The 27411-nt window shown below is 37.8% G+C and overlaps 1 protein-coding gene across 4 annotated transcripts; it reads left to right on the top strand.

Annotated features, from left to right (window-relative positions):
* The first annotated feature begins 602 nt into the window (after window positions 1-602).
* Window positions 603-25400, top strand: CEP43 (centrosomal protein 43). 4 transcript variants are annotated; one of them, XM_048297564.1, is made up of 13 exons: window positions 604-875; window positions 9417-9470; window positions 11333-11387; window positions 12032-12120; window positions 14062-14196; window positions 16605-16688; window positions 18162-18379; window positions 20040-20114; window positions 20331-20440; window positions 21019-21087; window positions 21825-21864; window positions 22507-22600; window positions 23063-25400. In XM_048297564.1, exons 1-13 carry the CDS (start codon window positions 786-788, stop codon window positions 23135-23137), a joined length of 1188 nt encoding a protein of 395 aa, XP_048153521.1. In that variant the 5' UTR covers window positions 604-785; the 3' UTR covers window positions 23138-25400. The 4 variants fall into 4 exon arrangements, with proteins under 4 accessions (XP_048153523.1, XP_048153521.1, XP_048153522.1 ...); XM_048297565.1 differs by lacking the exon at window positions 20040-20114 and having other exon boundaries at window positions 607-875; XM_048297566.1 differs by lacking the exons at window positions 9417-9470; window positions 11333-11387; window positions 12032-12120 and having other exon boundaries at window positions 603-875.
* Window positions 25401-27411: the final 2011 nt, after the last annotated feature.

Genomic DNA, 27411 nt, shown 5'->3' with positions numbered 1-27411 from the left:
AGCCCACTGCTGCCCTGGGGTAGCTGCCCCCCTCAGAAGCTGCTGGAGCGAGCGTGGCCCTGGAACGGGGGCTGTTCACTCCTTCAGCCCGAATACAGAGCAGCTGCAGCTGCCAGGTGTAGGAGAGGGGGGCTTGAGAGTGTTGTCCAAGCGCTTCTTGAACTTTGACCGGCTTGGTGCTGTGACCACTTTCCTGAGGAACACTAGGGTGCCTCTTCCAGTGTCCAGCCACTCTCTGGATGAAAACATTTTCCTAATATCTAACCTAAACCGCCCGTGACTCAGCTTCATGCCATTCCTTTGGGTTCTGTCACTGATAACCACAGAGAGATCGCTGCGTGCCTCTGCTTCCCTCACGAGGAAGTTGTAGATTGTGATGAGATCTCCCCTCAGTCTGCTCCAGGCCGAACAGACCAAATGAGCTCAGCCGCTCCTCGAATGGTTCCTTGGGTTCGAGCGTGGCGGGAGAAAGGGAGGGACGGGGAGGATCTGAGGGGCCGCTTGCGGGCGCGGTTCAGCCGTTACCGCCGCCCCCACTTTGAACTTCCCGCCCGCCGCCCGCGCTGTCCGTTCGCCGCCGCAGTTTCCAGGCTCAGCGTGCGGCAAAAGCGCCGGGTGGCCGCGGCTTCTCTGCGTCCGCTCTCGGGGCGGTGCTGAGGGCGGTCACTGGCCCGGTCCGCCGCGTTCCCTCGGGTCTGCTCTAGGCTGGTGCCTCCGGCGGCGGCGAATCTGCCGGGCCGGTCCCGCCGCTAGCGCGGTTTGGGCGGTTGTCAGGGAGAAGCAAGATGGCGGCCGCGGCGGCGGAGGAGGACACGGAGCTGCGGGACCTGCTGGTGCAGACGCTGGAGAGCAGCGGGGTGCTCAATAAGATTAAGGTGGGCGAAGAAGAGCCTCCCGCCGGCGGGGAGCGTTAGTTGGCGCTGACGGCGGCTCGCGGCCCTTCGGAGTGTGGGAGGACTGAGGCTTCCCGAGCTTCGTCCCTTCTCACTCCCGCTTCCAGCCGGTGTCCCCGGCTGGGGCGCTCCCTCGGCGTCGCGGCCTGGCGGTGGCGCCTGCTTTCTCCGTGGTATTCCCCGGCCGCTCGTGGTGGAGCTGGTACGAGGGCCCGGGGCCTGACCGTCGCACTGCCCCGCGGCCGCGGGAATTCGGGATCCCCCGGCGGGCAGAGGGAAGGGAGTGCGGGGCCGCCGCAGGGAGCCCGGCCCCGGCTGTGCGCGTTCGCCCTCGCAGGTACCGTGTGGCCGCAAGAGCTCCCTTGCTGCCGCCAAACTGGCTGGAAGCGATGGGTAGCCGGGCGGTGCGGGACGGAATGGGTAAAGTTAATCCCTGCTTCGATACGGAAAGCCCTTACTGAAAGTTTCAAGCGGGAGTTATTGTGGGTCGCTATTTAAGCACTTGTTCTTCTTGAGTGTGGGTTGCTTCAGCTGTGCCTTGAAGGCTTGCTAACTCTGGAAGCTGTCTGGGGATGCCGCCTGCTTACAGGGAACAAATAATGCTATGTTAAGAAGATATACTGAAGATAGTGGAGTGCACGTTACTTCTGAGTCTATGGTGCAGCCTGAGCTTGTGCCAGAAAGAGTAGGAAAATTGGTTCCATGGATTCTTGTTCAAGTTAAAAAGTTCCCAGCAATAATTATTATGCATAACAGAGATCAACACGGGTATGGAAGCCTAAAAATAAATGCGTTTCCTTCAAGGCTAGAGGAGAAATGAAGTGTAGCTTTCAGGTCAAGGATGGGAGTGTTTATCCACAGTGCTCTAAGTCTCCACAGGTGGATGGATGGTCACTGCTGATATTTCAAGAACAGTTCAACAACTGAAGTGGTTTATGGAAGTGAGAGCATCTTTGTGTGCGTACTTTCAAGTCTACTGCATTTTGAACTAGTCATACTTTTCAGCAAAATAATATTCAAAACCATGTTGTTCATCCCTTTCAAATGGATGATCCTTATATAAGTTCTGTAAGTGAATGAAGGTTCTCTCTCATAGAACTGTGTTCTGAGTAGCGAGACCTTTTTCTAATAGATGTCAGACAGGCCTTTTGGGCCACCTGTTAGCCACTCACATACTGTTAAACAATGCAAGTATGGTGATAATAAAATTGTAATTAAAAAAAGAATGATAAGGCAATTGGGTCACACTGAGCTCATGAACTGTTGTTTCTTAATTCCCGCCTTTGTGTAGTATGTAAATTTTCATACTATGGTTGCCAGTCCATTGAGTTTTGTGTAAATACATTTGTTGTAGTTCACTATTCTATAATGCTTAAAGTGTGCGATATCCAATATTGTGTAAGGTGTCATTAAGGCAAATGACGTAGAAAAATACAAACTGCAGTCTCCTTGCCCCAGAGTATGTCTCTCTTTAATACAAGGCATTACTGTTTAATAACTGGGATGCTTATGGCTAAGGGTGTTGACCAGAGGAATTCATGGTGGGTTTTTTTCTTAGTTTTTTTTTCAAACCTTAATTGGCATGTGAGTTTGATGACTGTTGATTGGTAGTGTTAATGACTTACAGAATTTGGTCTACTATTACATGACAAAAAGCCCATTGCTGGAAGAATTAAGGTTGAACAAGCCTTCTTAAACTGTCATCTTTTAATTTAAATTAGATTATACCACTCACTAAAGGAGTTGCAGTTATCCTTTTATTAAAATTAATTAAACATAGTTTTGTTCAATAGTGTTTATCTATTGTGTGTCAATATTTTTTTTATTATGTGTTAGAACTGAACATTTACATGTTATCCAAACCATTGCTTATTTTATACTTTAGAATGACCATTTTTCAAGATGGATGAGGCCAGAAAGCTATAATAATGTATTTGTGATTTATTGAAGAAGCTACATTAAGGAGAAAAATATGTGGTCAATGTATAGCTGCATTGGTATGAAGCACTATAGATAAAGACATCTCTGGAAGGATTAGAATTCAAGGGGAATTATTTCAGTGGATGGAATGTATCGGACTGTCACACATTTTGTAACATAATGAGAGTAATTTTTAGAAAGAAACTTAGTGTCATAATTTAGTTTTCTAATAAAACATGATTTTATAATGGGTTGCAGTTTATTAGTTTATTCTTATTCTGAGATTAATTTCTTGGGTGCATTGTTGATGTAAATTACTTGGCTGAAAAAATGTTACTTATATGACATTTAAAAAATTTTTTTCATGATTTTTGTATTTGTCTTAAAGTTTGAGCACTGGAGTAATTAATAAAGTAATATTGTGAAAACTGGAAGTTGTATAAATGTGTTTGCTGCTTGCATTTGAGGATTTCCTGTATTCTCTAAGCTGCAATATGTGTGTGTGTGTGTGTGTGTGTATATATATATATATACACACACACATATATGTATATAGTACAGATGTATACTAGATATAGTTTGTTAATCATTGGAATTAGTCTGATGAATAAGACAGCTTTCTAATAAATTCTGTAAACACATCTATAACTGTAGATATTTGTACTTAAGTGAAAATTATCACTGTTTCTGTGTGTACAAATAGGGGTGTTCTGTCTTGAAGAGAATGTGATCTTTCTCCTAGGGAAGCTGTCGTCATCTGAGCAAGAGGAGCCATTATGCTTCTTGTGTGTTTGTTTGTTATCTTGTTTTGTATTGGTTTATATCTTTTAATCTCTTCTTTTGGAATAATTTAAGTTTATATTACCTGAATTTTGCATCTTCTCTGGAATTTGCTGTTGCTACAGTTATGTGAGGGGGGTTAGCATTCCTAATGTCATATGCATAGTAAAGCTTTTGGCCAGCTAGTATTGCTAATTTCTTACTAATTTGCTTCAAAACCTAGACAGCTGAGGTATGGGCAAATGATGTGATGTTAGAGAGGATAAAAGTACTAGTTTTTAATATGAGCTGTTAACTGCATGTGCACAGGTCAGTTAAAATTGTCCTGTTTGCTTTTGCATCTTTAATCCATGTACTAGAATGAACAATGCTTTTAAATGTCTTAGAATTATTAACTGTCACAATGAGCATGCTGGGCACTACAGTGTAAGCTCCCGTTTTCTGCGTGTTGTGATGTGTTGTTTGTTTTAAAGCAGTTCATACCAGAAAATCAACTTATTTCTTGGATTCACGCAGAATCATTTTTTTTTTATGCAACATTTATTTCTTTTTAGTTTTATAAGTCAAATATAACAGTTTTTAATTGTTTCAAATTAACTTAAATTCAATATTTAAATGTCAATATGGTCCTCATAATATTCTCATAGAGGAGTCTAAATATGACTGGTTCCACTCCTAGTCCCAGACTTCGTTTGTGCAGGTATGTGCACAATCAATCCTTTATGTCACTTAGCCAAGATTTCAAAGTTTAGCAGGCTGTGGGGGAGAGTATACCCACCGAATGCTCAAGGATGAGAACCTTTACAGATTTTGCAGATGGAGATGACAGGGAGGGTACTAGTGAGTAATATTGGTAGAGAAATTGCTGGTTGTGGTTTGGCACCAGCCTTGGATTTGTGATGCGTATAGACTGGTATAGGTTTTTTTCCCGGTGCTCACAGAAGTTTAGCCTGGGTTGATCACCAGCAGTTAAAACAGCTCAGTATTCTGCCATTTCTCTTTCCAGGATAGTGCTTCTGCTCTGTATCTACCAAGGTGTATGACAGTTCTTTTGGCATTAGGAAGTGGAGATGCTGAGAGTTGTGCAGAAAGGTGCCCATGTGCCACTGAATTTTACGTATTCAAGAGATTGTTTATGCTTGGACACCCATGGGACTGTTCCACAGCACTGCTCAGATGGCAATTATACATCCCTGTGCTTTGCCTGGAAGATCTCTGAGCATTATCCTGCGAAATCTTATGCATTACTTCAGTTATTTCACTGCCCTAAACACGAATCTAACCACACCATCCACTGATGCACATCTTGATAATGATTTGTGAGTGCAAGCTTGCAGGAGATTTTGCACCTCCAGCTGGCCCATTGCAGGTGTCTGAAGTAAGTGTCTCCCATATTGACACTTGCTGAACTTGCCTACCCCTTGTTTCTTAGGGAATACACAAAGTAGCCTGTACTTGCTTCAAAAACTATGTTCAGCTGCTGAAGTGGGTTGAGAAGGGTAGTACCATATGCATTTGGCAGGCTGAAATTTATATTATGGTTTCTGCTAATGGGTCTTCGATGAAAAAAAATCCCAGGACTTGCTTTGCAAAAGCTGCAGAACTCTAAGGGTTTGTAGAAATGTTGAGAGATGCATGAAGCAGACAGCAAGGCTCTGTTAGCTAGCAGACAATGTCATACTCAACTATGCAATAGATGCAAAGCAGTTTATGAAGCTAAAGTGCCCACTTTTTTACCAGTATTCCACAGCATTTGGAGATCAGTGTTGGAAAACCATTCCTCATTCATATGAAATATTGCCCCAGGAATAGAAAGTATGAAGAGAGTTTGATAGGAAAAAATTATTTTTATGAGATTTCTTTGGCAGGTGTTGGGATATTGGGATTGCAAGTGAATTGTGTAGCTGTACAAAGGAGACAGAATGCAAGGAACAAGCCATATCCAGAGTCTGTGCTTATTGTAAGAAATCATCTTGGTCACTGATGTGCCTACATGTTTTGAGGCGTAGAAATGAGTTTGAAGTTCACAAGTGTTTTCCTGTTGGAAAACACTGTCTCAAGTTTTGTCTTAAGAAAGTCAGATCTCTTGTTTAAGTCCTGGATAAATATATTCCAGCACAATCAAGGACAAATACTACAAAAGAAAAACCCCCAGAAATTCTGTGGACATGCTAAATATTATACATTTTGGGAGTCTGCAAGTAGGAGGTAGTTACAGGCTACAGGTCATCTTTCAGTCCTGAATGGTCTCTATCTTATCCTTTCACTTTTCATCCTGTATCTGCTATGTGAGCTGCTGTGGATGGCTTTACAAGCATACTACTCAATCAGACCAATAACCTTGTTAATGTAGGTGCTTGTTGTCTTCCTATTAAGGGCATATTTCCAAATTAGATAGGCATTTTTTTAGATGCCACCTAAAAAGTGTGTTTGGGGAGCTCTTGAGATAGTAAGAACTGTTACCCCTTTTCCAGGGAACTGCAGATTGAAGGAGCTGTTTTCCTGGACAGTACTTAAGATATGTGTACAACGGTCTCTATCTAGAACAGGGTAAACTTACCCAGGTTCTAAAGAGGAATATTACAGTTCAGTGCAGAAAAGATGCTTTTTTCATAGACTGCAATTTCTGATTTGTAGTACAGCAATCAGTAATAAACAGTATTGTCTGATAGGTGTAAATGCCTGGAAGGAAAAGGGGAAATGTAGTTTTGTTTCAAAACACTGACCCATACATTTCTCTAACACAGACAGTATTTGTCATATACAATGTTAGCCTTAGTTGTTTTAGCTAAGTTCAGTGAAACCAAATTGCTGTTTCATTGACATGAGCTCTTGCCTGATAAAACTACTTAGGGATAGAAGAGAATGGGTGTCTTTCACAGTCTGAGAAAGAAGTCTGTAGGCTTGATGGATGTAAAAGTCATAGACACTTACTCATCAACATCTGTCTCTGTTGACATAATCCTATTTTATTTAGAAAGAATATTGACTATTTGACTTAGAAAGAATATGGGTGGGGAATTTGAATATCAAGCTTTGGTCTGCTTTACTACTAGATGGTGTATAAAATTCTCCATGTTGTATTTGGATTACGTTGAAAACTGCTAGGAGAATGAGGCAGTGTGGAATAGGGAAATGTGGAAAATGACAAGATCTGATTGTAACAATGTATGAAACACAGAGTGGGCTGGTGCCAAAGGGTACTGGGGCAAAGACAAATGCAAACCATTCATACTCATTAAAAACAAAAGAAGTGTAAGAAGAACACTGTAAATGGATTAATCTGTGTAGTTATATAAACCTTCAAATCTGCTGGTGGGAGCAAATTGCTGTGGCCATACCTAATGATAGTGATCTCAGACTCTGGTGTTCAAATTCTCTGTGACTGGCTTCAGGTCTTGAAAAGCCTATATGACATTGTCCATCCTATTGGTGTAGTATGATTCATCTTTTAGTAGGGTGATTACTCCTCTGGCCTCAGCTTTGTTATTGTTGCTTTTTATGTTCTTCTGCATGAAGTTGAGAATTACTGCTTTAACCTCACACAAATTCTGGTGTAAGGTTCTCCGTCTAAATTTATTGAGATGATATTTTGAGAATCTTTTGCTATGATCTGAGCAGTACCGACCTCAAAATATGACAGTCAGTATGTTGTTGTAGTAGTGTAAACTTTCCTTGTGGGGATAGTACAGGAAAGTGTTACTTCAAACATGGGGATGCTCACAGGATTGGAGGGTCAGTTGTGGGACTGTCTATCTGTGGAAAGGCTTTAGGGTGGTATTCTAGATAATGCAGGTAAGCTAAAGGGAGATGTAAATACCAGTGGTATTGTCTTCTGGTGATCAGCTCCTGACCTTAATTGGGCACTAAAATAAATAAAGGTGAACCAGCTATTCACAGGGAATGGTAACATCTGGGAGAAATTGACCATGTGTCATTAAATGAATAAGAAGAGGAAGAAAAGCTCCGCTATTAGTAATTAAAAGCCGTTCGATTGAATCTAGAGGAGTGAAGCAGACAAACAATCACAGTTAAGTGAAAAAAAAAAAAAAAAGACAGTTGTGATATTGTCCCAGAATCTCAAAAGAGGTCAGACTCTGGATTAGCTGATGTACTGGCAGCTACTTTCAGACAACTTTATTCTCCAGTCCCATGATCCAGACCTCTAGGGGGATTTGCCATTACCCACATGCATTGACTGGTGTGTTTTATTTTGAACAGTTGTAATAGCCAGTCAGGAATGCTTTGGTATTTTTATTATCCTCTTATGCGAATATATTTGGTTTCTGTGGCGTAAGTGATAAAGCCTTGCAACCGTTTCAGGTTTATCTTAGTGACATAAGACTAAATAAACAAATTATTAGCTGTTGGTTGCAAAGTTAAATGAAAACTGATTTGGTAAGAAAAATATTTAGGTTAATGGGGTGTGTAAAAGGTCTTACTGATTTACAACTGTACCGCAACACTTGAAAAAAGGTAAGAATAATAAATAAATTAGCTGCTTATAAAAGGATTTTCTGATTGAATGCTGTATCCCAGCAACTGAATAAATGTGATTGCATTGTCAGTATGACCATTGCATATAATTATTGTAAGCATTTTACTCTTCTTTTGGTGAGAAATTCTTTTAGCTTTTTTGCATTATTTTTTGTCCTTCAAAAAGGTGTCCAAACAGGTGGTTCCTTAAAAAGAAAGTGTTTGTTTTTCCCATGAAAGGTGTTTGGGGTTTTTTTTTTTGTTTGGTTGTTTTTTGGGTGGGTTTTTTTTGTTTGGTTGGTTTGGTTTTGATGTTTGGGGTTTTTTTTTTTGTTTTGTTGGGTTTGGGTTTTTTTTGCTTTGTTGGGGCTGTTTTGGGTGGGCAGTTACTTTTGGTTTTATTTTTTTGATGGGAGGGAACAGTTACTTCATGTTTAGTACTTCTTGTAATATATATGAGAAAGTCCAGACATTCTTCATATTGGTCTTATTATTAGTGTTGGAAATAAATCTTTCTTTTAAATTCTGCTTTTTTTTTTCTGTTGAGAAAACTTTAGTATACTGTCTTTTATAGTTTATTACTGCAGTGTTATCTACTGATTTACTTCAAAATGTCAGATTAAGAGTTGATTGAAGTGGCAAACTACTTCATCACATGTATGTTATCCATTTGGCACGTTCAGTGGAAAAAGTAGAACTGTAGTGCTTACAAAAATTTTTTAAAAGTAGGCAAGGCTTAAGCTTCAGTAATCAAAGTAGTCCTTAGAAGAATTCTGATTCTTTATAATAATGTATTTAGAATCGGGTAGGTAAAACATTACTACCAGGTGTATTTGAATGACTGATCTTGTTCTTTTCCTTGAGAAGTTCTGGGGTTTTGAGTGTACTCTGACAAGAAATCATAGGAATTTGTATATCTTAATGTTTAGTTTTTTAATGGGTTATTATGACCTATTTGTTCATATTTCCTGAATGAATTGCAAATGAAGGGTAGGTGTTTTGAAGCTGCCTGAGAGAGATGGATGTTTAACTCTTGGCAGAAGCTAATAAGAGATAACGTAGGTACTTTGGAATCTTTTTATGTACAAAGAAATAATTTTGGAAGTCTTGTAGCAAATTGTGCTGCCCCCTGCCTTGTTCTCAGACTGGAAACTATTATTTCTCTGCCTGAAGTCACATTGCCTGTAATCTTAAGTGTTTTAATTGCACTGATAGAGATTACAGTCCATGCCAAGTTGCTTGAGGAGAAACAAATAGCTGTAAAGCTACGTGCTAGCTCTTTGCATCTTATGTGCATAGGCAAAACAGTGCTTGTAGAAATGCTATGTTTTTTTTTTAATTTGGCAGGCAGAGTTACGAGCAGCTGTGTTTTTGGCATTAGAAGAACAAGAGAAAGTGGAGGTAAGAGAACCTTAAAAAATAATCAGAAAGAAAAAATATCCTTCATGTAGAATTAAATATAATAGCTTTAATACTTTCTGTTTGTGAAATGTAGCAAGATAAAAAGATGTATTTCTGCATAAGAACATGATGCATTAAGAACACAAAACAGGACTATCAGGGTGTTTCCTGATGTTTAAAACCAGGAATTGTTAAATAGCCTTTTAATATTATAAGTGTCTGTCTCAGCTGGGTTTATATGGCTTCTGTCCAGTTGACCAGAATAACAAAATATTTTCTCCATCAAATACATCTTCTAAAAAAGATACCTGCTTGACTGATCGAGATTTTATCAAATCAGATCAGAATAATGTCTTTTGAAATTGAAAATATTATACTGGGGTTTTTTGACAAGTGCATTGTGAAAGCAGTTTAATGCAGTAAAATGCCAAGTGTGCTAATGCTTATGGTATTTCCCATAAGGATGTTGTACACTTGCTTCAGGGTAATTTGCTTTAACACTTAAGGATGAACTCTTAATTAAGAGATGGACTATGTACTGATACTTTGGCAATATAATAGTATTAAAGGAATGGGATACTATCATGATTGCATAACAGTACTGCTGTGGTATAGAGATACCAGTTTTGTGACCTCTTCTACTGCCAGCTTTGCTGTGTCATTCTATTTTCTAGAACTGGGGAGTAGAGAATGCTGTATGTCCAGCCTCTCTGCTTCAAAAGGAGAGGAGTGAAAAACTGTTTTGTTCCTCTACTGGTTCAGTGGTTGTGCTTTTTCTGGGAAAATGCTTAACTGAAACAGACAATATTGGGATGTTAGTAAGGAGGGGAAGTAGGTATTCTATGATACGCGATTCCATATTCTAGAAATTTAACAAAAGATCATTGAGGAAGGCATGATGGAAGGGTGATATGGAAGAACAGTACCATCTCTTTATGGGAAGCTTCAGCATATTAGCACCCAGAGAACAACCTCCCATGCTACCTGGAGAGTAATAGCAATAGTTCAAGTAACCTGAAGAGAGGTTTGCTGCAGTACATTTCAGCTCACCATTTCTCAAAAAGCTTACATGTATCATGATATTTTAAATTTATACTGTAGACACTGGTGATACATTAATACTTACCACTACTCTGAATTCTTAAATATTAAGCAAGATTTCCTTTTTTCAGGTAGCACTTTCTTCTGTGTTAGCATTTGCAACTGTAGTGATAAATACCTATAACTGATCCTTTTCTTACCCAAGATATTGATTCCATCTTAAAAATGGCATTTAGAATTTGTTTTGAAAAATCCCAGAACAATTTTGACAAACCCAGACATGGCATATTGATTTATTTCTGTTTAAAAATTGAAGAGGGCAAATCTAACAAGGGAGAAAAAAACATTTTCATTATTTCTTTGAAGGTCTTTTAATTAATAGAAGATTAGTATTGATTTGTGTACTAGTAATTAGTATGGTCCACACTTCATCTGGAAGATTTGTAAATTTCCATTTTTTAAAAGGTTGGACTGAATTGCCTTAAACTTTGCACTATATTAGAGGAGCAGCTTGGGAAGTTAGCTACTTAGCTTACCTCTTCAGTCATTAGATTAAAAAAAAAATCAGTATGCTATTAAGAATTTTGGTGAAATTACTTTAGCTCCGAAACAAATTTAATTTGCCTAAATAAATTTATTGCTACGTAGCTTTTACTTGTAGTTGTAGAATTAATACAAAGGTAGATTTTTAAGAAGTGAATTACATAGGCAGGGCATCATTGCGGAGCAGAGTAGACCAAAACACTATCTTGCTGTGGTTTTCAGTTTCTTGCTAGCATGTAGATGACATTAACTACTGTTTGGTTTTTGCTTTTTGACAGAACAAAGCACCTCTGGTAAATGAAAGCTTGAAAAGTTTTTTAGGTACAAAGGATGGTAAGTTCTTTGTTCAGTATATACTTCTCAAGGTAATAAAAAGAGGAGACAAAGGATTACATCTTTGAATCTTATTAACAGTACAGTCTCCGTGAAATTAAGTATGCTTTTGTTTCTTTCAGGTGTCCTAATTACTACTCATTCAGAATAGAATTAAGTCTATAATTTTTAAAGTTAATATCGCTGAAGTTGCAATAAAAGCCTTAGTTTTTGACTAAGGTGATTAATGCATTGAAATTAATATTTCATGATGACTTACGGTTGTGCTACCTCAGAGACATTCTAGACCAATAGAAAGAGTAACCAGTGAAAACTAAGAGTAGAGGTCCAGGAGTGAATGGACATATATGACAAATGTCAAAGCGATGTTTTTAAAACAGCTGAATAGTTTAAAAAAATATGCTGCACATGAATTTTGTAAGCAATCTGTATGCTCTTGCAGTATTACTGGCTAAAATGATTTTGATGCAACATCCGAGTTCGAAATTAGAGAGTTGGTGTACAAACTTGCTATGAGGTGGTAGTTTGCTCAGTGTCTAAACTATGTCCATACTGAAGCCATGTGTGCTGGTGTTAATGTTAAATCTTTGACATAAGATATTTTTATAACTGGTGTATTTTAAGTCTTCTCATTTTCTTTTTAGGTCGCTTGGTAGCAGGTCTTGTTGCAGAATTTCTACGATTTTTCAATCTTGATTTTACTTTAGCTGTTTTTCAGCCTGAATCAAGCACAGTAAGATATACTGGTTTTGTTTGTATGCTATGCTCACTGTTTGAAGTGCATGGCAATGAATGCAGAAGCTATGGCAGATTTGTTTAAACCACTTACTTGTGTCTATTAAAAATAATTTTTTTAATGCTTTGTCTGTAAAAGGTACCTAGTGTCATAAAGACACATTTTTCAGGAAAGTGGGCTAATATGACTATTTCTTTTTATCAAAATCAATGCTAGATAATAATCTAATTTTCAGTTAACAAGCTGATAATTTTTGTGGGATCGTATAATAGTATACAAATCCTGCATACTCCTGCAACATTTTGCCACTAACTTTACTATGTCATAATATTAAGTTGGTATTGTTACATGAAAATTAAAATAATGTCAGTCATCTACTTTGAGAGAAATTTCAGTGACACAAAGGACTTAGTACAGATATACTTGACAACAAGTGATTGAACAGAATAGTTCAGTGGGGAGGGAAATACAGTGATCACATGGCACAACTGATTGCTTTAAGGCTTTAGATACTGAATTAGAGGGTTTTCGTCATGTTTGTCCCTTTGTCTCTTTTTATGATATAAAGGTTTTAATAACAATTTTGGGTTTAAAGCAGTTTCATTTCATGGCAGAATTTTTCATTACATCTCAAGTACTTTTTTTTTCTTGAAGTCAGTTTAAATATTTAATATTATATAAATCCAATTTTTTCAAATCGATCAATTAGTTGACTTCTATTTCTCAGAACTTCATGTTTCTTTTTAGGGGCTTATTCAAAGAAAATCCCATAAAACTGTGTTCTTTGCCAAATATCCTTAGCTAAATTAGCTAATTTATTACCAGAACACATCTGTACAAAGATTCATGTTCATGCTACCAAATAGAAACAAAACCAGCCACGCTTTGTGTTGTGTTGCCGCTCACTCTGGGGAGCAATGCTTCATTTGCATTGCAAAGGCATCTCATGCTCTTTGAAACACCCCCTTCTGTTTTCCAATAAGTGTGTCCATTTCACCTATTGCAGTGCATAAAGGAAATTTGGCCAAAGTTAAGTAAGCTGGCCAAGACTGCTGTGTATAGTGCTGAGAGATTTGACTTTGTCTTTCTCTACTAGCTCCTGGCTCTGAGCAGTTTCTTGTACTGTCTCTTTAGTCACTGTTTCAGTGTGTTTCACTAGTGGTGGCTCACTTCAGTATTTGCTTGACCAGTGTTCTGATAGGAAGTGTCACTATATGATCATAAGAGATAAGATAAACTGGTGCCCTTTGCAGTTTTGCCATCTGGGGTTGTGCTAACCAACCTGGGTTTGCTGTAGCGTTCTGCTTCTCCTATAGTGTGAAGTTGAGTTTGAGAAAGTGTTGTTGGGGTTTTTTGGATGATACCAAATTGCTTTCATCCCTTTTTCTGTCCAAACCCCTGTTGTTTTTAAAGTGGAACAGGGACCGAAAGTAAGTGTTGACCTATGCAAATGTAGTTCCATATGCACAGGAATGGCAACTCCCCATCATCCATGAATTTGCTGGAACCAGTGGCTGGGTGTCCTTGGATCTACTCTTAAATGTAATAGGCTAAAGTAACTTGGCCATATAAATTCTTAAATCCCAAAGTGTGCTAATGATGGCTTCTTGCATATTTAAAACAACTTTGCATGATCTTTGACAAGTTCAGGTACAGATCAGAAGTAAATTATGCAATAGATGGTATCTAAAAGAGGTGTAGATGTGGCTCTTAGGGACATGGTGTAGTGGTGGACTTGATGATCTTAAGGGTCTTTTCCAACCTGAGTGATTCTATGATTTTATTACTTTAGTCTACAAGGAACAAGAAGTCATAAATAATCACTGTTTAGTCAAAATAGAGCTGTGTTAAATAAGACTTTTTTATATTACAAGATACATATTTTGTTTTCTGACAGTTATTTCTGTGTTGTGATTCTTTTTTTCTATTGTCCCCCAGCTAAATGGCCTTGATGGTCGAGAAAACTTAGCCCGAGATTTGGGAATTACAGAAGCAGAAGGTACTGTGGGTGGTCCCCTGTTGTTGGAGGTTGTTAGGAAGTGTCAGCAGAAAAAGATTCCAGGTGGTGGAGAAGTAAGTAATATTAACTTGGAATGTCTTTCTTTATAATTCTTTATTCATTTTTTTTCAGTGATGAAAAATAAACTGAAATTACAAACACTTGGCTATTGTTGTACTATTATAGTGTTTCAGGTCTTTATTATATTATGCCTTCAACTTACCAGAAAGATAAGAGATAACTTTATGATTATTACTTTTAATACCACCCTAGGGCTCTTTATTAATATTCTGCTACAACATAGTAGCACGGAGTGAATGTAGATAAATGACACAAAACACTGTGTCACTTATTTTCTAATTTCTGGTGTGGTTTAATAACACTGTTATCTGTACCTGTTTTCCTTGGCATACTTCTAATTTTAATATGACCTGAAAAGACTCAAATGAGTTTTGTCAAAAGCCTTAAAGGTCTTCTGAAAACATATGTACTTAAAATTAAATATATCAAAGTATTGAACTGCTTCAAGGCAATGACAGTAGTATTTGAATGGAATAGATAATTAATATGTTGATTAAATGAATTAAACCCAACCAATAGCATTTGATTGTGACTTGAAAGAAAGTTCTCTACACCCAGGATGCATTCAGTGTTCAAAAGAAAGCTTAAGTTCAGAAGGAGTTGTCATAGACTTCTTAATAGCAATTTTCTGTCACACAGAAGGGGGGTTTCCTTGAGCCCTTGGTGTTTGATCAGTCTGGGAATGCCCCAGGAAAGCCAAGACCCTTGTGCCTGGCCAGTCTGTCCGTGTCCTGTTATGGGGACTCCATTGAGCAGTCCACGGCATGGTAGGCTGTTCAGCTGACTTGCAGAGGCACACGTGCTGGCACTGTATTGGAGTCAAATCCCTTAGGACAATTTAGAAAGGGAGAGCCCCTCCTGGATCTCCTCACTCAGCTGAGCATGGTCTGTGCTGCTGGCAGCTGGTAGGAAGGACTTGTGCTGAATAGTTTACGGAGTAACACACTTGATTGATAATCACACTGATAAGAGAAAATTGTGACAGGCTGAGGTGTGAAGATTGTCAGTGATAACAACAGACTGAAAAAATGTATTTAAAGCAATATACAGACAAGCTCTAACCACCAATAAAAGCTAGCTCAAGATAATTGCTCAGCATGCATCGAATATGGTCCTTACCCAAAGGGCACCCCAGTAGTGGAGAAGACAGGTTCAGCTTGTCAGCTGATCCCAGAAGTTATGATGGAATCTTCCATAACTTCTCCCTGTTCTTAACTTTTATACTATTTCTTTACATTTAGTTGGAGCTTGAGTGACTGGTAGTCATACACACTTTTGTTAATGAATGGTGTAAAATTCTCTTGCTTCACTCTTTTAAGAACAGTCAGTAAAATACAGAGCGCATGCTCAGTGAGGGGTGGTTGTACCTTGGAGGTGAGTAACTTTAGGATGGAGGTGTGCGTTGTTTCATTATCATCTGAGTAGAGTGAGTTTGCCACAGTTGCTGGTTCACAGCAGCAAGACAAGGTCTCCATCTGCCTTGGCTGACAGCTGCTCTGTGTTTTGCCAGTTACATGGTACCATCAAGTTGTTGTCCTTGCAAGGATTACTGCAGAGCCTGGATGCAGAGTCTTCACTCTGTTCCACCCTGTTTCATCCCTCTTAGAGTGTGCTTGGGGATGTGGGCTACCTGCTGTGTGGAATCATCGTGGAATGTATTTCATGCAGGCCAACTACGTTCCATCCAGGAAGTAGCAGCTGCATTTCATCCTGTGATTTCCATACTATGTGTAACTACAACTTCCCAGTTTTCTCTAGTTCTTCTGTCAGTTGTCTTCCCACACATGGTGTCAGGGTTTGCAAACTGTGGGAGTGCAGATGGTAGCCTTGTTTCTTGTTGGATGCAATTATCATAGAATCAGAGAATCACTGAGGTTGAAAGAGACCTTTAAGATCATCCAGTCCAAGCATCAGCATAGCACCATCACTGTAACCCCTAACCCACAGCACCCAGCACCAGATCCAGATGCTTCTTGAGCACCTCCAAGGATGGTGACTCCACCACCCCTCTGGGCAACCTATTCCAGTGCCAGACCACTGTAACAATGAAACATTTTTTTTTCTAATACCTAATCTGAATTTCCCCTGTCTCATCTTAAGGCCATTTCCTCTAGACCTCTCACTGCAGGCATGGTAGAAGACACTGGTCCCCACCTCACTACAACCGTCCTGAGCCTCCTCTTGTTTATACTAACTCCCTCAACCGTTCCTCTTAGGACATGTTTCCTATCTCCTTCAGGAGCCTTGTTGCCCTTCTCTGGACGTGCTCCAGCACCTCAATATCTTTTCTAGTGTGAGGGGCCCAAAACTGAATGCAGTAGTTGGGATGCGACCTCACCAGTGCCAGTTATTACAAAATTAAATATATATTTTTAATAAGGGCTTATTTGAAACTTCTTAGGTGGCTCCAGTTCTAAGTGACAGCCAGTGCCCCACATCAAAATCATCTGATGGACGGTCAAGTGCACACTCTATACCAAATAAGGTAAGATTATATATAATGAAAAGCTTTGTAACATACATGAGATGAGTAAAAGAGAGAACTCCTATGAAACTGCAGATATGACAGCAGTCATGTAAATGATCTGCAATTTGAAAGTATTTGTTCCACTTCAGCAAAACTTTCATATATGTGATTCCAAGCAAAGACTAGCTGTTGTGCTTATACTTTGACATAGTAGCAGTTTGTTCCCTCAGGGCCCAGAACAGAAAAGTAGCTGTAGCTTCCCATTTATTGTAGTCAGGCTATTAAGCTCATAATTTTCAAAAACAATTCTGTTCCTCTAGGATAGGAAATTAAAGTCTTTTTATTACTACTACTTACAGGTTTAAGTACTTTTTCCTGCCCTCAAAAACTGAGCTATTTCCAGCAATTGAATGTTATTCTGTGACTGAGATAAAATAACCTTGGTGTGAAAAAGACCTACCAAGGTGATTTTAACTTTCATGGCCTTTAGTTTGAAAATTTTGCTTCAGCCTTCCAAATGAAAGTTAATGGCTGATAAAAAAAGTACTTCAGACAGTACAACCTACATATTGGCTATCTGGATTAAATAATACTTTTTGTTTTGTTTCAAAACTATGCTGCTATTAGTTTGTAGAAAGGAAGCTAATGTAATAAATCTTTTACTGGCTTAATTTTAATAAGTCTAGGAGAAAGTAAAAGTATCAGTACTCCTTGCTAGGTGGTAATAGAAAAACATTTTTCTTTCACTGCACCTTGATTATCTAGGTAAATTAGAGTATTGTTCTTTGGGCCAAAAAGCCATGCTAAGTTACAGCTTGAGTTGTATGACTTGATGTTAAAGGTTGCACATGGAATTGTCCTTACATTGTAGACTGTAGGTGTGAGCCATAAGCATTAGAAAAAGACTAAAAGTTATGTACTTTTAAAATCTCACTATTGTCAGTTTTGGTTTTAGTATTTGAAGAGAGAATATATCAGTAACTGCAGTTTTCTTATGCTTATTACTTTAAAACCTGATACTATACTGCAGAGATTACCATTTAATATGGAACTTAGAGTAATTTTCATGGGTTTAAATTGATTTCTTTTGAAGGCAATGGCTGTAACTAGGAACCTTTGTTTGTTGATGTGTTGTGAAATAACATGAATAAAGCATAAGAATCAGTCTGTCTATAGATTTCTTTATTTGATAACCAGGATACTTTTAAATGGTTTGCTTTTATAATAGAAGTGATGTAGATAGCATAGCAATGCACAGGATGGAACAAAAGATTTTAATGGCAGCAACAATAAAGAACACTTTCTAAAGTAATGAAACAACTTTTTTCTGGTGTGATCCTTGATGATACTAATAAACTTATTAGTACTTCTCAGGAATTTGAGGTAATATTTTAAAAAGTGATGCTAGGTGTATGTAATGTGTTGGGCATTTATGTATACACTTAGAGTATTATGTGACATGAGTACTTACTCCATTCTTTGTCTTTCAAGGCTCCTGACAAGATTCAGAGTGATACAAGTGTCTCATCAGGGGAAGCAAGCAAAAGAAGTATTCATTTTCTGCCTAATGAAGCAAAACTAGATCCTCAACTAGAAAACAAAGACTTGAATACCAAAGAAAAAAGTGATCCAGTTATGGATGAAGATGATGTAGAGGGAGATTCTTTCTTTGATGACCCTATACCCAAACCAGAAAGAACTTATGGCTGGTAGGTAACATAGATGTTCTACTTAATATGTGGTTTATTTTATCTTCTGTATGCTTGCAGGCCTTTGAGAGCTATTTGTTACTTGATTATTTGCAATTGTGTTTAGATCTGTAACATTTTGTTTCTGAAGTATTCATTTCTCTGATTCTGTTCTATTCCATGATTCTGTTCTATTCTATGCACAGTGTCCTCTGGGATCTCTTGGATGTAATATGAGTAGAGAAACCTGTGTCACTTTAAGGTGCATCATTTAGGGTATCTAATATCCTCAGCCTGTTTCTTGGGTGGAGTGAACATGTATGAGGCACAGACATCAGCATTTCTTCTTGCAACAGAGCTGCAGTGGTGATCTATACTAAAGGAAGTGGACAGTGACAGGGATAGTGCATTAAATACTTGTACGGCTTTGTAAGGAATACAAAAACCACTTTAAACTGGCTTCATAGGCTGTAATAATAAGGAAGTTTTCTTACAGATGAGGGTTTCCTCTTCACGTTGCAACACCTTTTGTGTGCAGTTCTGTGTTTTCAGTGACTTCTGTGTATGTCAATTTTGCAGATGCATCCAAAGCATGTGTTTTATTGTTCATCTGTGGAATCTGATGACTGAAAAATGCCATTTGAAACAAGAACTAGTGACTGAACTGTGCAGCAGCTTTGTTACAAAACTGAAAAACCTATCTTTGTGTTACCATGTTGAGTTATCTTGAAGCTTAGCTTAGATAGCACTATATTGAGAAATGCTGCAGGATCACTTCATGGTGTTCTTTTGCTGTGCTCAAGTAATAGAGAATTGCTCCAGCTTAGCAGACATTAAGAAGAGGTTGCAGAATCATTTGTAAGTCAATACAATTAGTATTTTGTAGCACATAGTGTTATTGTGATGCAGCTATTACAGTAATACCCCATAATAAGGTTTGCTGAATATGTTAACAACAAATGAGCTAGAATCTATTTGTAGCTGAGCTGTGTGTGCTGAGTCGTTCATTTTTACCTTCCTGGCAACTCTTCTAGAGGGCAAAAAACCCCACATTCTTCAGGTGGAATTCCCTTTGTGATATGTTGTGCTGGTGTACTCAAGTCCCAAGGGGTAAGTAAATAGGAGAGCTGCCAGCACTGCTTTCTTTGCAAAAAGGTAATTTCCTTATTGAAATCTTGCCTGTTCCTTTAAGATGGTTTCAGTGGAGAGAAAAGGAGCAAGGAGTTGCTAATGACAGTGTGAGAGATGATCGAGGGTCTCTAGGTCTCTGACCCATTGTTAAAAATTTTGAAGCATTTTAATGTGTGATGTTACACATGATATTTTGGTGGTCTAGATATAATGAATGATTCAAATTATGTCCATTATTAATAGGAATAGAATCAAAATAGTAAACAGTTCTGGCAATACTAAATGTGAAAATCTTGGTCTCTTTTAATTTGCATTTCTTCATCCTCTGCTTGTAAATAGAATTCGAACCAGGTAGTGGGCAAAGGAACTTTAACATGCAATGAGTTCTGTCTTCCTATAACCGAGAGGTTTTCATTCTGTGAACTGACTGCTCTTAGAATTAATAGCTTCATCAGATGTAATCTCTTTTAGATGTAAAACAAACTAAAGTACTGATTTATAGCTGAATCTTTTTTCTTTTGGCTGCATTTACATGTGGGAATGATGAAAGGTCCCTAGACATAAATAGTGATGCTGATGATGGTACTCTGTCTGTGAGAGAAGACAGGCAGAAGTCTTTGCATGGGTGAGAATGTGACTTTCTCAGTGAATGTTGTGGTTGACACTTGTGCCAGTGAACTGCCTACTGCTTTTAAGGTTGCAGAGTGAATAGTCCTTTTCCCTTTCTCTTTTTTTCTGTAATACTGCTTTTCTAGTTTTATGACAATTTGATAACAGAAAATAAAATAATTATGCATATTTTACAGCTCTGTGGAGTACTTATTTATTTGGTTTTTTACAGGAAAACTGAGGCTAATAAAGGAGGAGGTCTAGCATCCCTTTCTGATGCACCACCTCTAAAAAGTGGGTTAAGCTCCCTGACTGGTGCACCTTTGCTAAAGGAGTCTGATAGTAAGTTTTCATATGTTTTTGTGGTTTGATGATTGTAGAAGGTATTTCTGTAATGAAATGAATAAGCTATACGTTCAGATGGAAATATAGAGTATGCGGCCCCCTCCTGGTTGTAATGCGCTTTACAGTAGTGCTTTCTTGGTGAGCAATGGCGCTGGTTTGGATATATTGTGCTACCACTGGGGCATTTTATGCTTTGGAGCATGAAATACTTATCTACATCCCTTTTTTTTGTGTGTATATAAAGCAGTGTATAATTCTACTGCTCAGTTTTAAACTGAAATTGGCTTGCTCCTTTGTATCATCTTAAGTTATTTGTATCAGTGCTTTAGAGGTATTTGCTTTCATGTTGTAAATCCCTGAGTAGTGGGAGATTATCCCTGTTTACTCCTCAAGTTTTTGAATGTTATCAGAGTTCAACTCTGAAAATTTAATATGATACTGCTATACTATACTGTAAAAGTACGTAAGGCTGTTATAAAAGAATAATTGTTACAAATGTTTGGTTGGTGTGTGTAAGTGGGATCTTATTGAAGAGTCACAAGTCAAATTTCTGATATAAGTGCTTTTGTTTACAGATTTGGATAGAAACTCTGTTTTGAAAGACCTGCGGTTGGTGAATGCAAAGCTAGGATCACTAGAATTAGGCAAGTAACTGCTAAACATGAGGAAGCTCTGATATTTTTGGTTGGCCAGAACTGATAAATTCTGGCCCAGCTTCTTAAAGGAATCTGAAAAACTCAAATACACATATTGAACTAAAATCTTCAGCTTTAACTTATGTCATTCTAGTTAACATATATTGTGAAGCTTAATGTAGTTAAGAGCAAGATGTGATCTAAAGAAATACAGAAAAGTGAAAACTGGTGTCTTATGGATTCATATTTTACACATGGAGCAAAAATTTGACTCATTCTGTACATGCATTTACTAGTATCAAGTGATGAATTTTGTTCTTGAGGTTTCTACAAAAAGAGCAGGTTTGTATTTTTGGTAAAAATAGCCCAATAAGTATTACTGCTTTTCAGTGGCATATTTATTTGCCTTCCACACCTTTGAAAGTTGCCTTGCTTTTGGTGCAATAAGAAGGAGGTGTGAAGGAAGAATTCTCTCAAGATATAGCTGCCAAGTATTTAAGTTTTGTATTCAGCAATGCAGCTAACGTCCTGAAAACATATGTTCAGTTTTGAAACCGTTTATGTTAATAATACTGAGATTAATTAATGACAAAGATAACTTGTCCTTCTAATCTGCATAAGTAATTTAAGCTACTCCCACTTTTTCTGGTCATCAAACCATGTATTTTAGTGCAGGAATAGATGGGGTTTTTTGTGTTTCCTGAAGAGAAAACTTGTTTGATTAATAGCTTTTAAACCTTATTTAGGAAATGGAGATGATGATGAATATGCTGATGACTTCAACAGGTAAGAGAAGGATGATACCCAGTAGGATAGTATTTTATGCACTATAAGCATATGCACTAGCATATTTGAATTATTTCATAATATGTCAGACAGTCGCTATCACTGGAATCTCTCAGTATTTCTGAACTGCTTTAAGCTTCAGTTTGCTATTTTAATACATTTACTTACAAGTTAAAAAAACAACCAAGCCAGGTCCCTTTTTGTATAGGGATAATGAATTCCTGAAAAACCTACTGCTAACTCTCGGATGATACTATTTTTTTTTGTGGAGGGGGTTTGAGGTTTATTTCTTTTTTTCTGAACCATGCACTTAATAATGTTTTAGCAATTAATGCAATTATAATAAAATCTGGAAAATAAAGCATCATGAGTAGTCAGTAATAAATATTTAATAGCCTTATGCTTATGATGTGGAGGTATTGGTGTTGTAAACTGCATGATCAAGGCCTAAGTATTTCTCAGTATTTACTATGGCTTCATATAGGCAGGAAGCCTTTAGTTGTTATGGGGTTTTAAGTAACTTCACATCTAACTTGCTAGGAAGTGAAATTCCAATCAAATGTCAGGTATGAAGTAAATGTCATACCTGGATGTTTGGTAAGGAAGTCTTATTTCTGTGCTTATGGTTTTCTTTCTTCTTAGTACAAGTCATCGCTCAGAAAAAAGCGACATCAGTATCGGTGAAGAAATAGATGAACTTTCTGTGGGAACAGAAGAGTCAAATGCCAGTGATAAAGTATGATTATTTTAAAATTGTTGTTCTTTTTATTCTTCTGATCTTATCTTGACTTTGTTTCCAGCCTTCTGTGAAGTAATGTGCCATTATCCTAAGTTCCTAGGTTATATGTTAAGGTTGCATTATTTGTTATGTTCTGTGTTTTACACTTAGTATCTGTGCTAAGTTAGATGCTATACTGATTTTAAAAATCCCAACAAAACACAAACCCTGCAACAATTGTTCAGTAGTACAATTCACTGTGCCTTTCTAGGTGTGTAAAAAGTATTTGAAACTGGTTCATGCCCAACATATAAAGGTTTACCGCAGTATCTCAAGATCTGTCTGAATACCTCCCAAAGGATTGAGTAATCTCACTGAAAGCTTGAGGCCAAAAGGTATATGAAAGCATATGAAGGAATACATGACATAATACTTACTGTTTGTGTGATTTCTGAGTTTGCAATTTTATTTATTTTCCAGCTCGAAAGCATCACACAAGACCTTACCATTTCTCAGTTAAGCGACGTTGCAGATTATCTAGAAGATGTGGCGTAGAATTGGACAGCAAAAATCTTTCATTGTGCTCGACTAGAAGACTGCTGTGGACTATTAATTTCAGACAATCACCTTTTGCTGGAATGTCCACTCTCTATTTGTGCCTTGTGTTTCAAAAAGACTGTAGGTGAAGAAGGTTTTTAAATACTCTTAACAAGAACTAAATGAAATAGTGTGTTCCCATTTGAGTCTGATATCAGAATTACTTTCTTCATTTGGCTCAGCCAAACCTTTCACAGCAGGAGGTGGATTTTCCAAGCAGAATGTCCATTGCTGGCAGTGGACATAATAAAAACCAATTGACAAGAGAACATCGAGAAAGAGGCATGTGGCAACTTGCACTGTTATTTTAACAGTCAGATTTTTTTTTAAAGATAACCAAAGCAAGAACCTTCAAAGGTAGTGGTTCAACTCACACTTCTTTTAACACAATCTTGTCAAGTCAGCATGTAGTACATATTTATGGTAACTCTAGCCACAATACCTAATTCCTCCAGACTTAACTTGAAACAGCTGTTTTACAGACTCTTCTGAAAGTTGGACTTTACCTTTTTTAAAGGCATATTAAACTGAGAGTATCTAAACTCTTAAATCTAAATTTAGCTGTATTTAGGAGCTAAATTTAGCACTAGTCTTAACTCAGAATATTCTTGTTTCAATATGTTTGTCAGACCATTGAAGTTAAGACCTAAGCTGTTTTTATATATGATAAATTCATCAATGTTATCTGTTGTTAAATCACGAAAAGTAATTTTGTAAGGATTCACAAATCAGTAACTAAATCTCATGGGGTTTTGTTAAGTTTTTAACAGTGTGTAATACTTAGTGGAGCTTTTATTATTGAGGGCTCTTCATGTGCTGTAAGATCACTTTCATTCTTGAAAATATTTTAAGTAAAAATGGGCGCCAAAAAATGAAACTACTAAACTTCTGCTTTTCAAATTCTGACTGCTGTACAAAGTTAAATGCAAATATTTTAAAATACCGTACTGAAGACATTATGGACACTAAGTTCTAGCTAAGAGCAAATTCTTGTATTTTCATGATACTCTTGTGGAAGAGGGTCAGTCATGGAAAGGTTGAACAGTTCTTTAATGATACTGTTGCAAGTGGCGCTGCTATAATGTGGAGGTCATGGACATTTGTAATACTGAAACAAGACTTCAAAATGTGCACTTTCTGAACATTGTGAACACATCTGGAAAATAGACATGTAAGTGAATATAAATAATTTAACTTTTTTTCTTTTTTTAGGCTTTGTAATTTTCTTGTTCAGGAACACTGTTGGCCTGTTGTCAGTAGTAACCACAGTGGAAGTAGCATGCTAAAACTAAAGCCATTGGTTAAGCATATAAAGCTGCTACTGGCACTGGAAGATGACTTAAATATTTTTTTGCACTGGGCCAGCAGGCCTGGAGCAGTGCTGGGAAGTTAGGCTTGTACATTACATAAACGATTTGAGAGGAGACAGAAAAAGTGTGCCTTTTATTTATGTGCACCCCAAAAAAAGCCAGCAAAAAAGCATCAGAGTATTTAGTCATGGTGTTAACTTTTAACTTTGTGCCATATCGTAGCAGCTGAACACAGAGGAGAATTTTTTTCACCCCAAAAAGTCAATGTGCCATAACTTCAAATAGAAACGATGTTGTAACACATGATATAGCCTGTGTAAAAATTCATTTAAAGGTAGGGGAACCTGTGCCTCAAGATACTGTGTATGGAAAAGTTTGGATTGGACTTTTTTATCCCTTTTTTCCTTTTTTTTTTTTTTTTTTTTTTTGTTTTGTTTTGTTTTGTTTTGTTTTGTTACAAAGAGCATCAGCATGTCTGAAGGAAATAAAATTCCACATGAACAGTTGTTCTCTGGCATTCATTTTTAAGGTCTACAGAATAATGCAGAGGCAGTGTTGTTTGCTTTCTTACATGCCTTGGGAAAACATGATGTTCCATTACCTGTTAGCTGTAGGATGTGTGGCAATTTATCATACCAAAAGAAACCAAAAGTTTATTAAAATATTTCTAATTGCATTTGAAGATGTGGCCTTTTCAATAATTAATTAGATATTTTAAGTGTTAACATGACTTGTGTTAACAGCCAAGTGTTGTTCTCTTACCTTGGGAGTTAATTGGAGACCTTGCACTTTGGCTCTAATTGAAGGAAATACCAAAAAGTGGCAAGTCTCTGTGCTGTTCCTCCTGCGAGCTTTTACTGAATTGTGTATAATAATTCAAATTGTAAAATAAAGCTATTGTGCTGGCTAAATTGTGTTTTGAGACTTGTTGAACCAGAATTCTTAATATTTAGGTAAATTAAGAAAGCTCTGTGGGATTTGAGGGGTTTTCATGAAAAATTCTTTTTTTATAGTCCAGTCTGCAATTGGGAATTCTTTTAAGCCCAAAGGATCTTGCAGTTCCTGATGATGAATCTGGTTAAGACTTGACAGAATTACATTAGTGGTATCAGCCCAAGTTGTCAGATGGTTTGTGATTCAACAAAGGAAAAAAACCCAACAATCTTGGTTGGCAAAATTTTGTCTTGTTTACCATTGTTAGAGGTATTTAAACATAAGTCACAAGTTAAGCTCTCTTGAATGCTTGTTTCACTGTATGTTTCAAACCATAGTGTTTAGTATTTCACATTAGGCTTCTCCCTGAATGTAGTTGAGTACCCCACCTCAGATGTGTTAGAATTAACAGCCAGAACCCTGTCATAAAAGATGGGAACATTTCTGTGAGCAGAGAAGCAAGTGTCTGAGAAGGGCACTGGTGACTGCTCTGTGCAGTTCTGTATCAATTAGGTCTGGTTAGAAATACCCTGTTTTGTTGTAATTTTTTTAACAAATTCTGTGATCTTTTCAGAAGTACAAATTTAAGGACTAGACTATGGCTGACAATTTCATAGCATTAATATGGCTCTTGTAATAAGGATGGATTATAAAAATGATACCTGTCTTTTCTTTTTACTGAAATTACTGCATTCCACCTTTTTTTAAGTGGGAAACCACAGCACATCTCATATTTCCTTGTAAGTGATGCTTTCCCCAGATATAATAAAATTACTATCAGCTTTAGACAGTTTTGATGATATATAGACACTACACCTAGCTCTTGAGACAACTGAAGCACTTGATTAGGTGATGATGGTAAAGATGGGGTTTACTACTTTGTTTTCTTTTTAGTATAGTAATTTTCACTGATTAAATACTATTGACAAAGACCAGCCATCTCTTTGGGAAAAAAAAATGCATCCATGAATATTTGTAGATAAAAAGCTAACAAACTTCTAGTTTTAGTGTTGTGTAGTGAGCAGGAATTAAATCTTGTCAAGATGACTGCAGAACTTTGTGGTGCCAGATGTATCTCTTTGCAAGTCCTTTGGTTTGATGTTTTCCTTGTAAGGCAGAGCTAAGAGAAATTGAATTGAATTGCAGGAGGTGCAGTTTTTGTAGATTTGTAAGTGATCTGATTCATACTGAAGCTAAATCCTCTACAGGCTAGATACCAAAATCTCCCAAATCATCTCTGTAGCCAAACTGTGGACAGATAGGCTGGATAAAAAGCAACTTTGCAGAAAGGGCCTAGGGGTGGCTGTGAAGAATGAAAGCCTGGAAGTGTGGGTCAGTGTGCAGGCTGAGGGAAGTGGTTGTTTCCCTTCCGTCCCCTTCCTTGTGAGACCATTACCTGGAGTGTTGTGCTCAGCTTGGCTCCCCCAGTACAAGAGCTGCCAACAAAATCGAGCCCAGTAGAGAGGCTTGGAGGATGGTGGTGGAACTGGGGTATGTGATCTATGAAGAGCTGGCACTGTTCTGCCTGTAGAAGAGAATGTGAAGGTGGGTGGCTAAACTGAACTTCCGTGCTTACAGTGCACCACATGGAAAAGAAGCTCATACTCTTCCTAGAGGTGCCCAGTAAAAGGACAACAAACTGCAGTGAGAGAAATTCCAGTTGCATACATGAAATAAAATCTAAAGAATCACCATGAAAATGGTTCAGGACTTAGTGAAGACACCCAGAGAGATTGTGAAGTCTCCATCACTGGAAATTTTTGAAACTCAAATGGACAGACTTGGAGCTAGTGGATGTAGGTTTGAAGTTAGGTCTGTTTTGAGTAGCGGTCTGGACCTCTGCCAAGCCCTTTCAATTTAGATTATTCTGTGATTCTGCTCAAACAGACCTCTCTATGGACAACTAGTTATTATGGGGATAGACAGACTCCATGTGACTACCTCTGTGCATGCAAAGTACCTTGTTTGCAGGTAGAAATAGTTTTGCTA

Source organism: Corvus hawaiiensis, chromosome 3, assembly GCF_020740725.1.
Source record: "Corvus hawaiiensis isolate bCorHaw1 chromosome 3, bCorHaw1.pri.cur, whole genome shotgun sequence".
Taxonomy (NCBI): Eukaryota; Metazoa; Chordata; class Aves; order Passeriformes; family Corvidae; genus Corvus; species Corvus hawaiiensis.
Note: the sequence above shows the minus strand (reverse complement) of the source record. Positions and strands in the feature narration are given on the sequence as shown.

What these genes read in the sequence shown, in the direction of transcription:
- CEP43 (XM_048297564.1), top strand. Translation starts at nt 786, where the DNA reads ATGGCGGCCGCGGCGGCGGAGGAGGACACGGAGCTGCGGGACCTGCTG. An exon ending in AGGCAGAAGTCTTTGCATGG is followed by an intron (nt 20,115 to 20,330) that starts GTGAGAATGTGA and finishes GGTTTTTTACAG; the next exon opens with GAAAACTGAGGCTAATAAAG. An exon ending in AGTCAAATGCCAGTGATAAA is followed by an intron (nt 22,601 to 23,062) that starts GTATGATTATTT and finishes TTTATTTTCCAG; the next exon opens with CTCGAAAGCATCACACAAGA.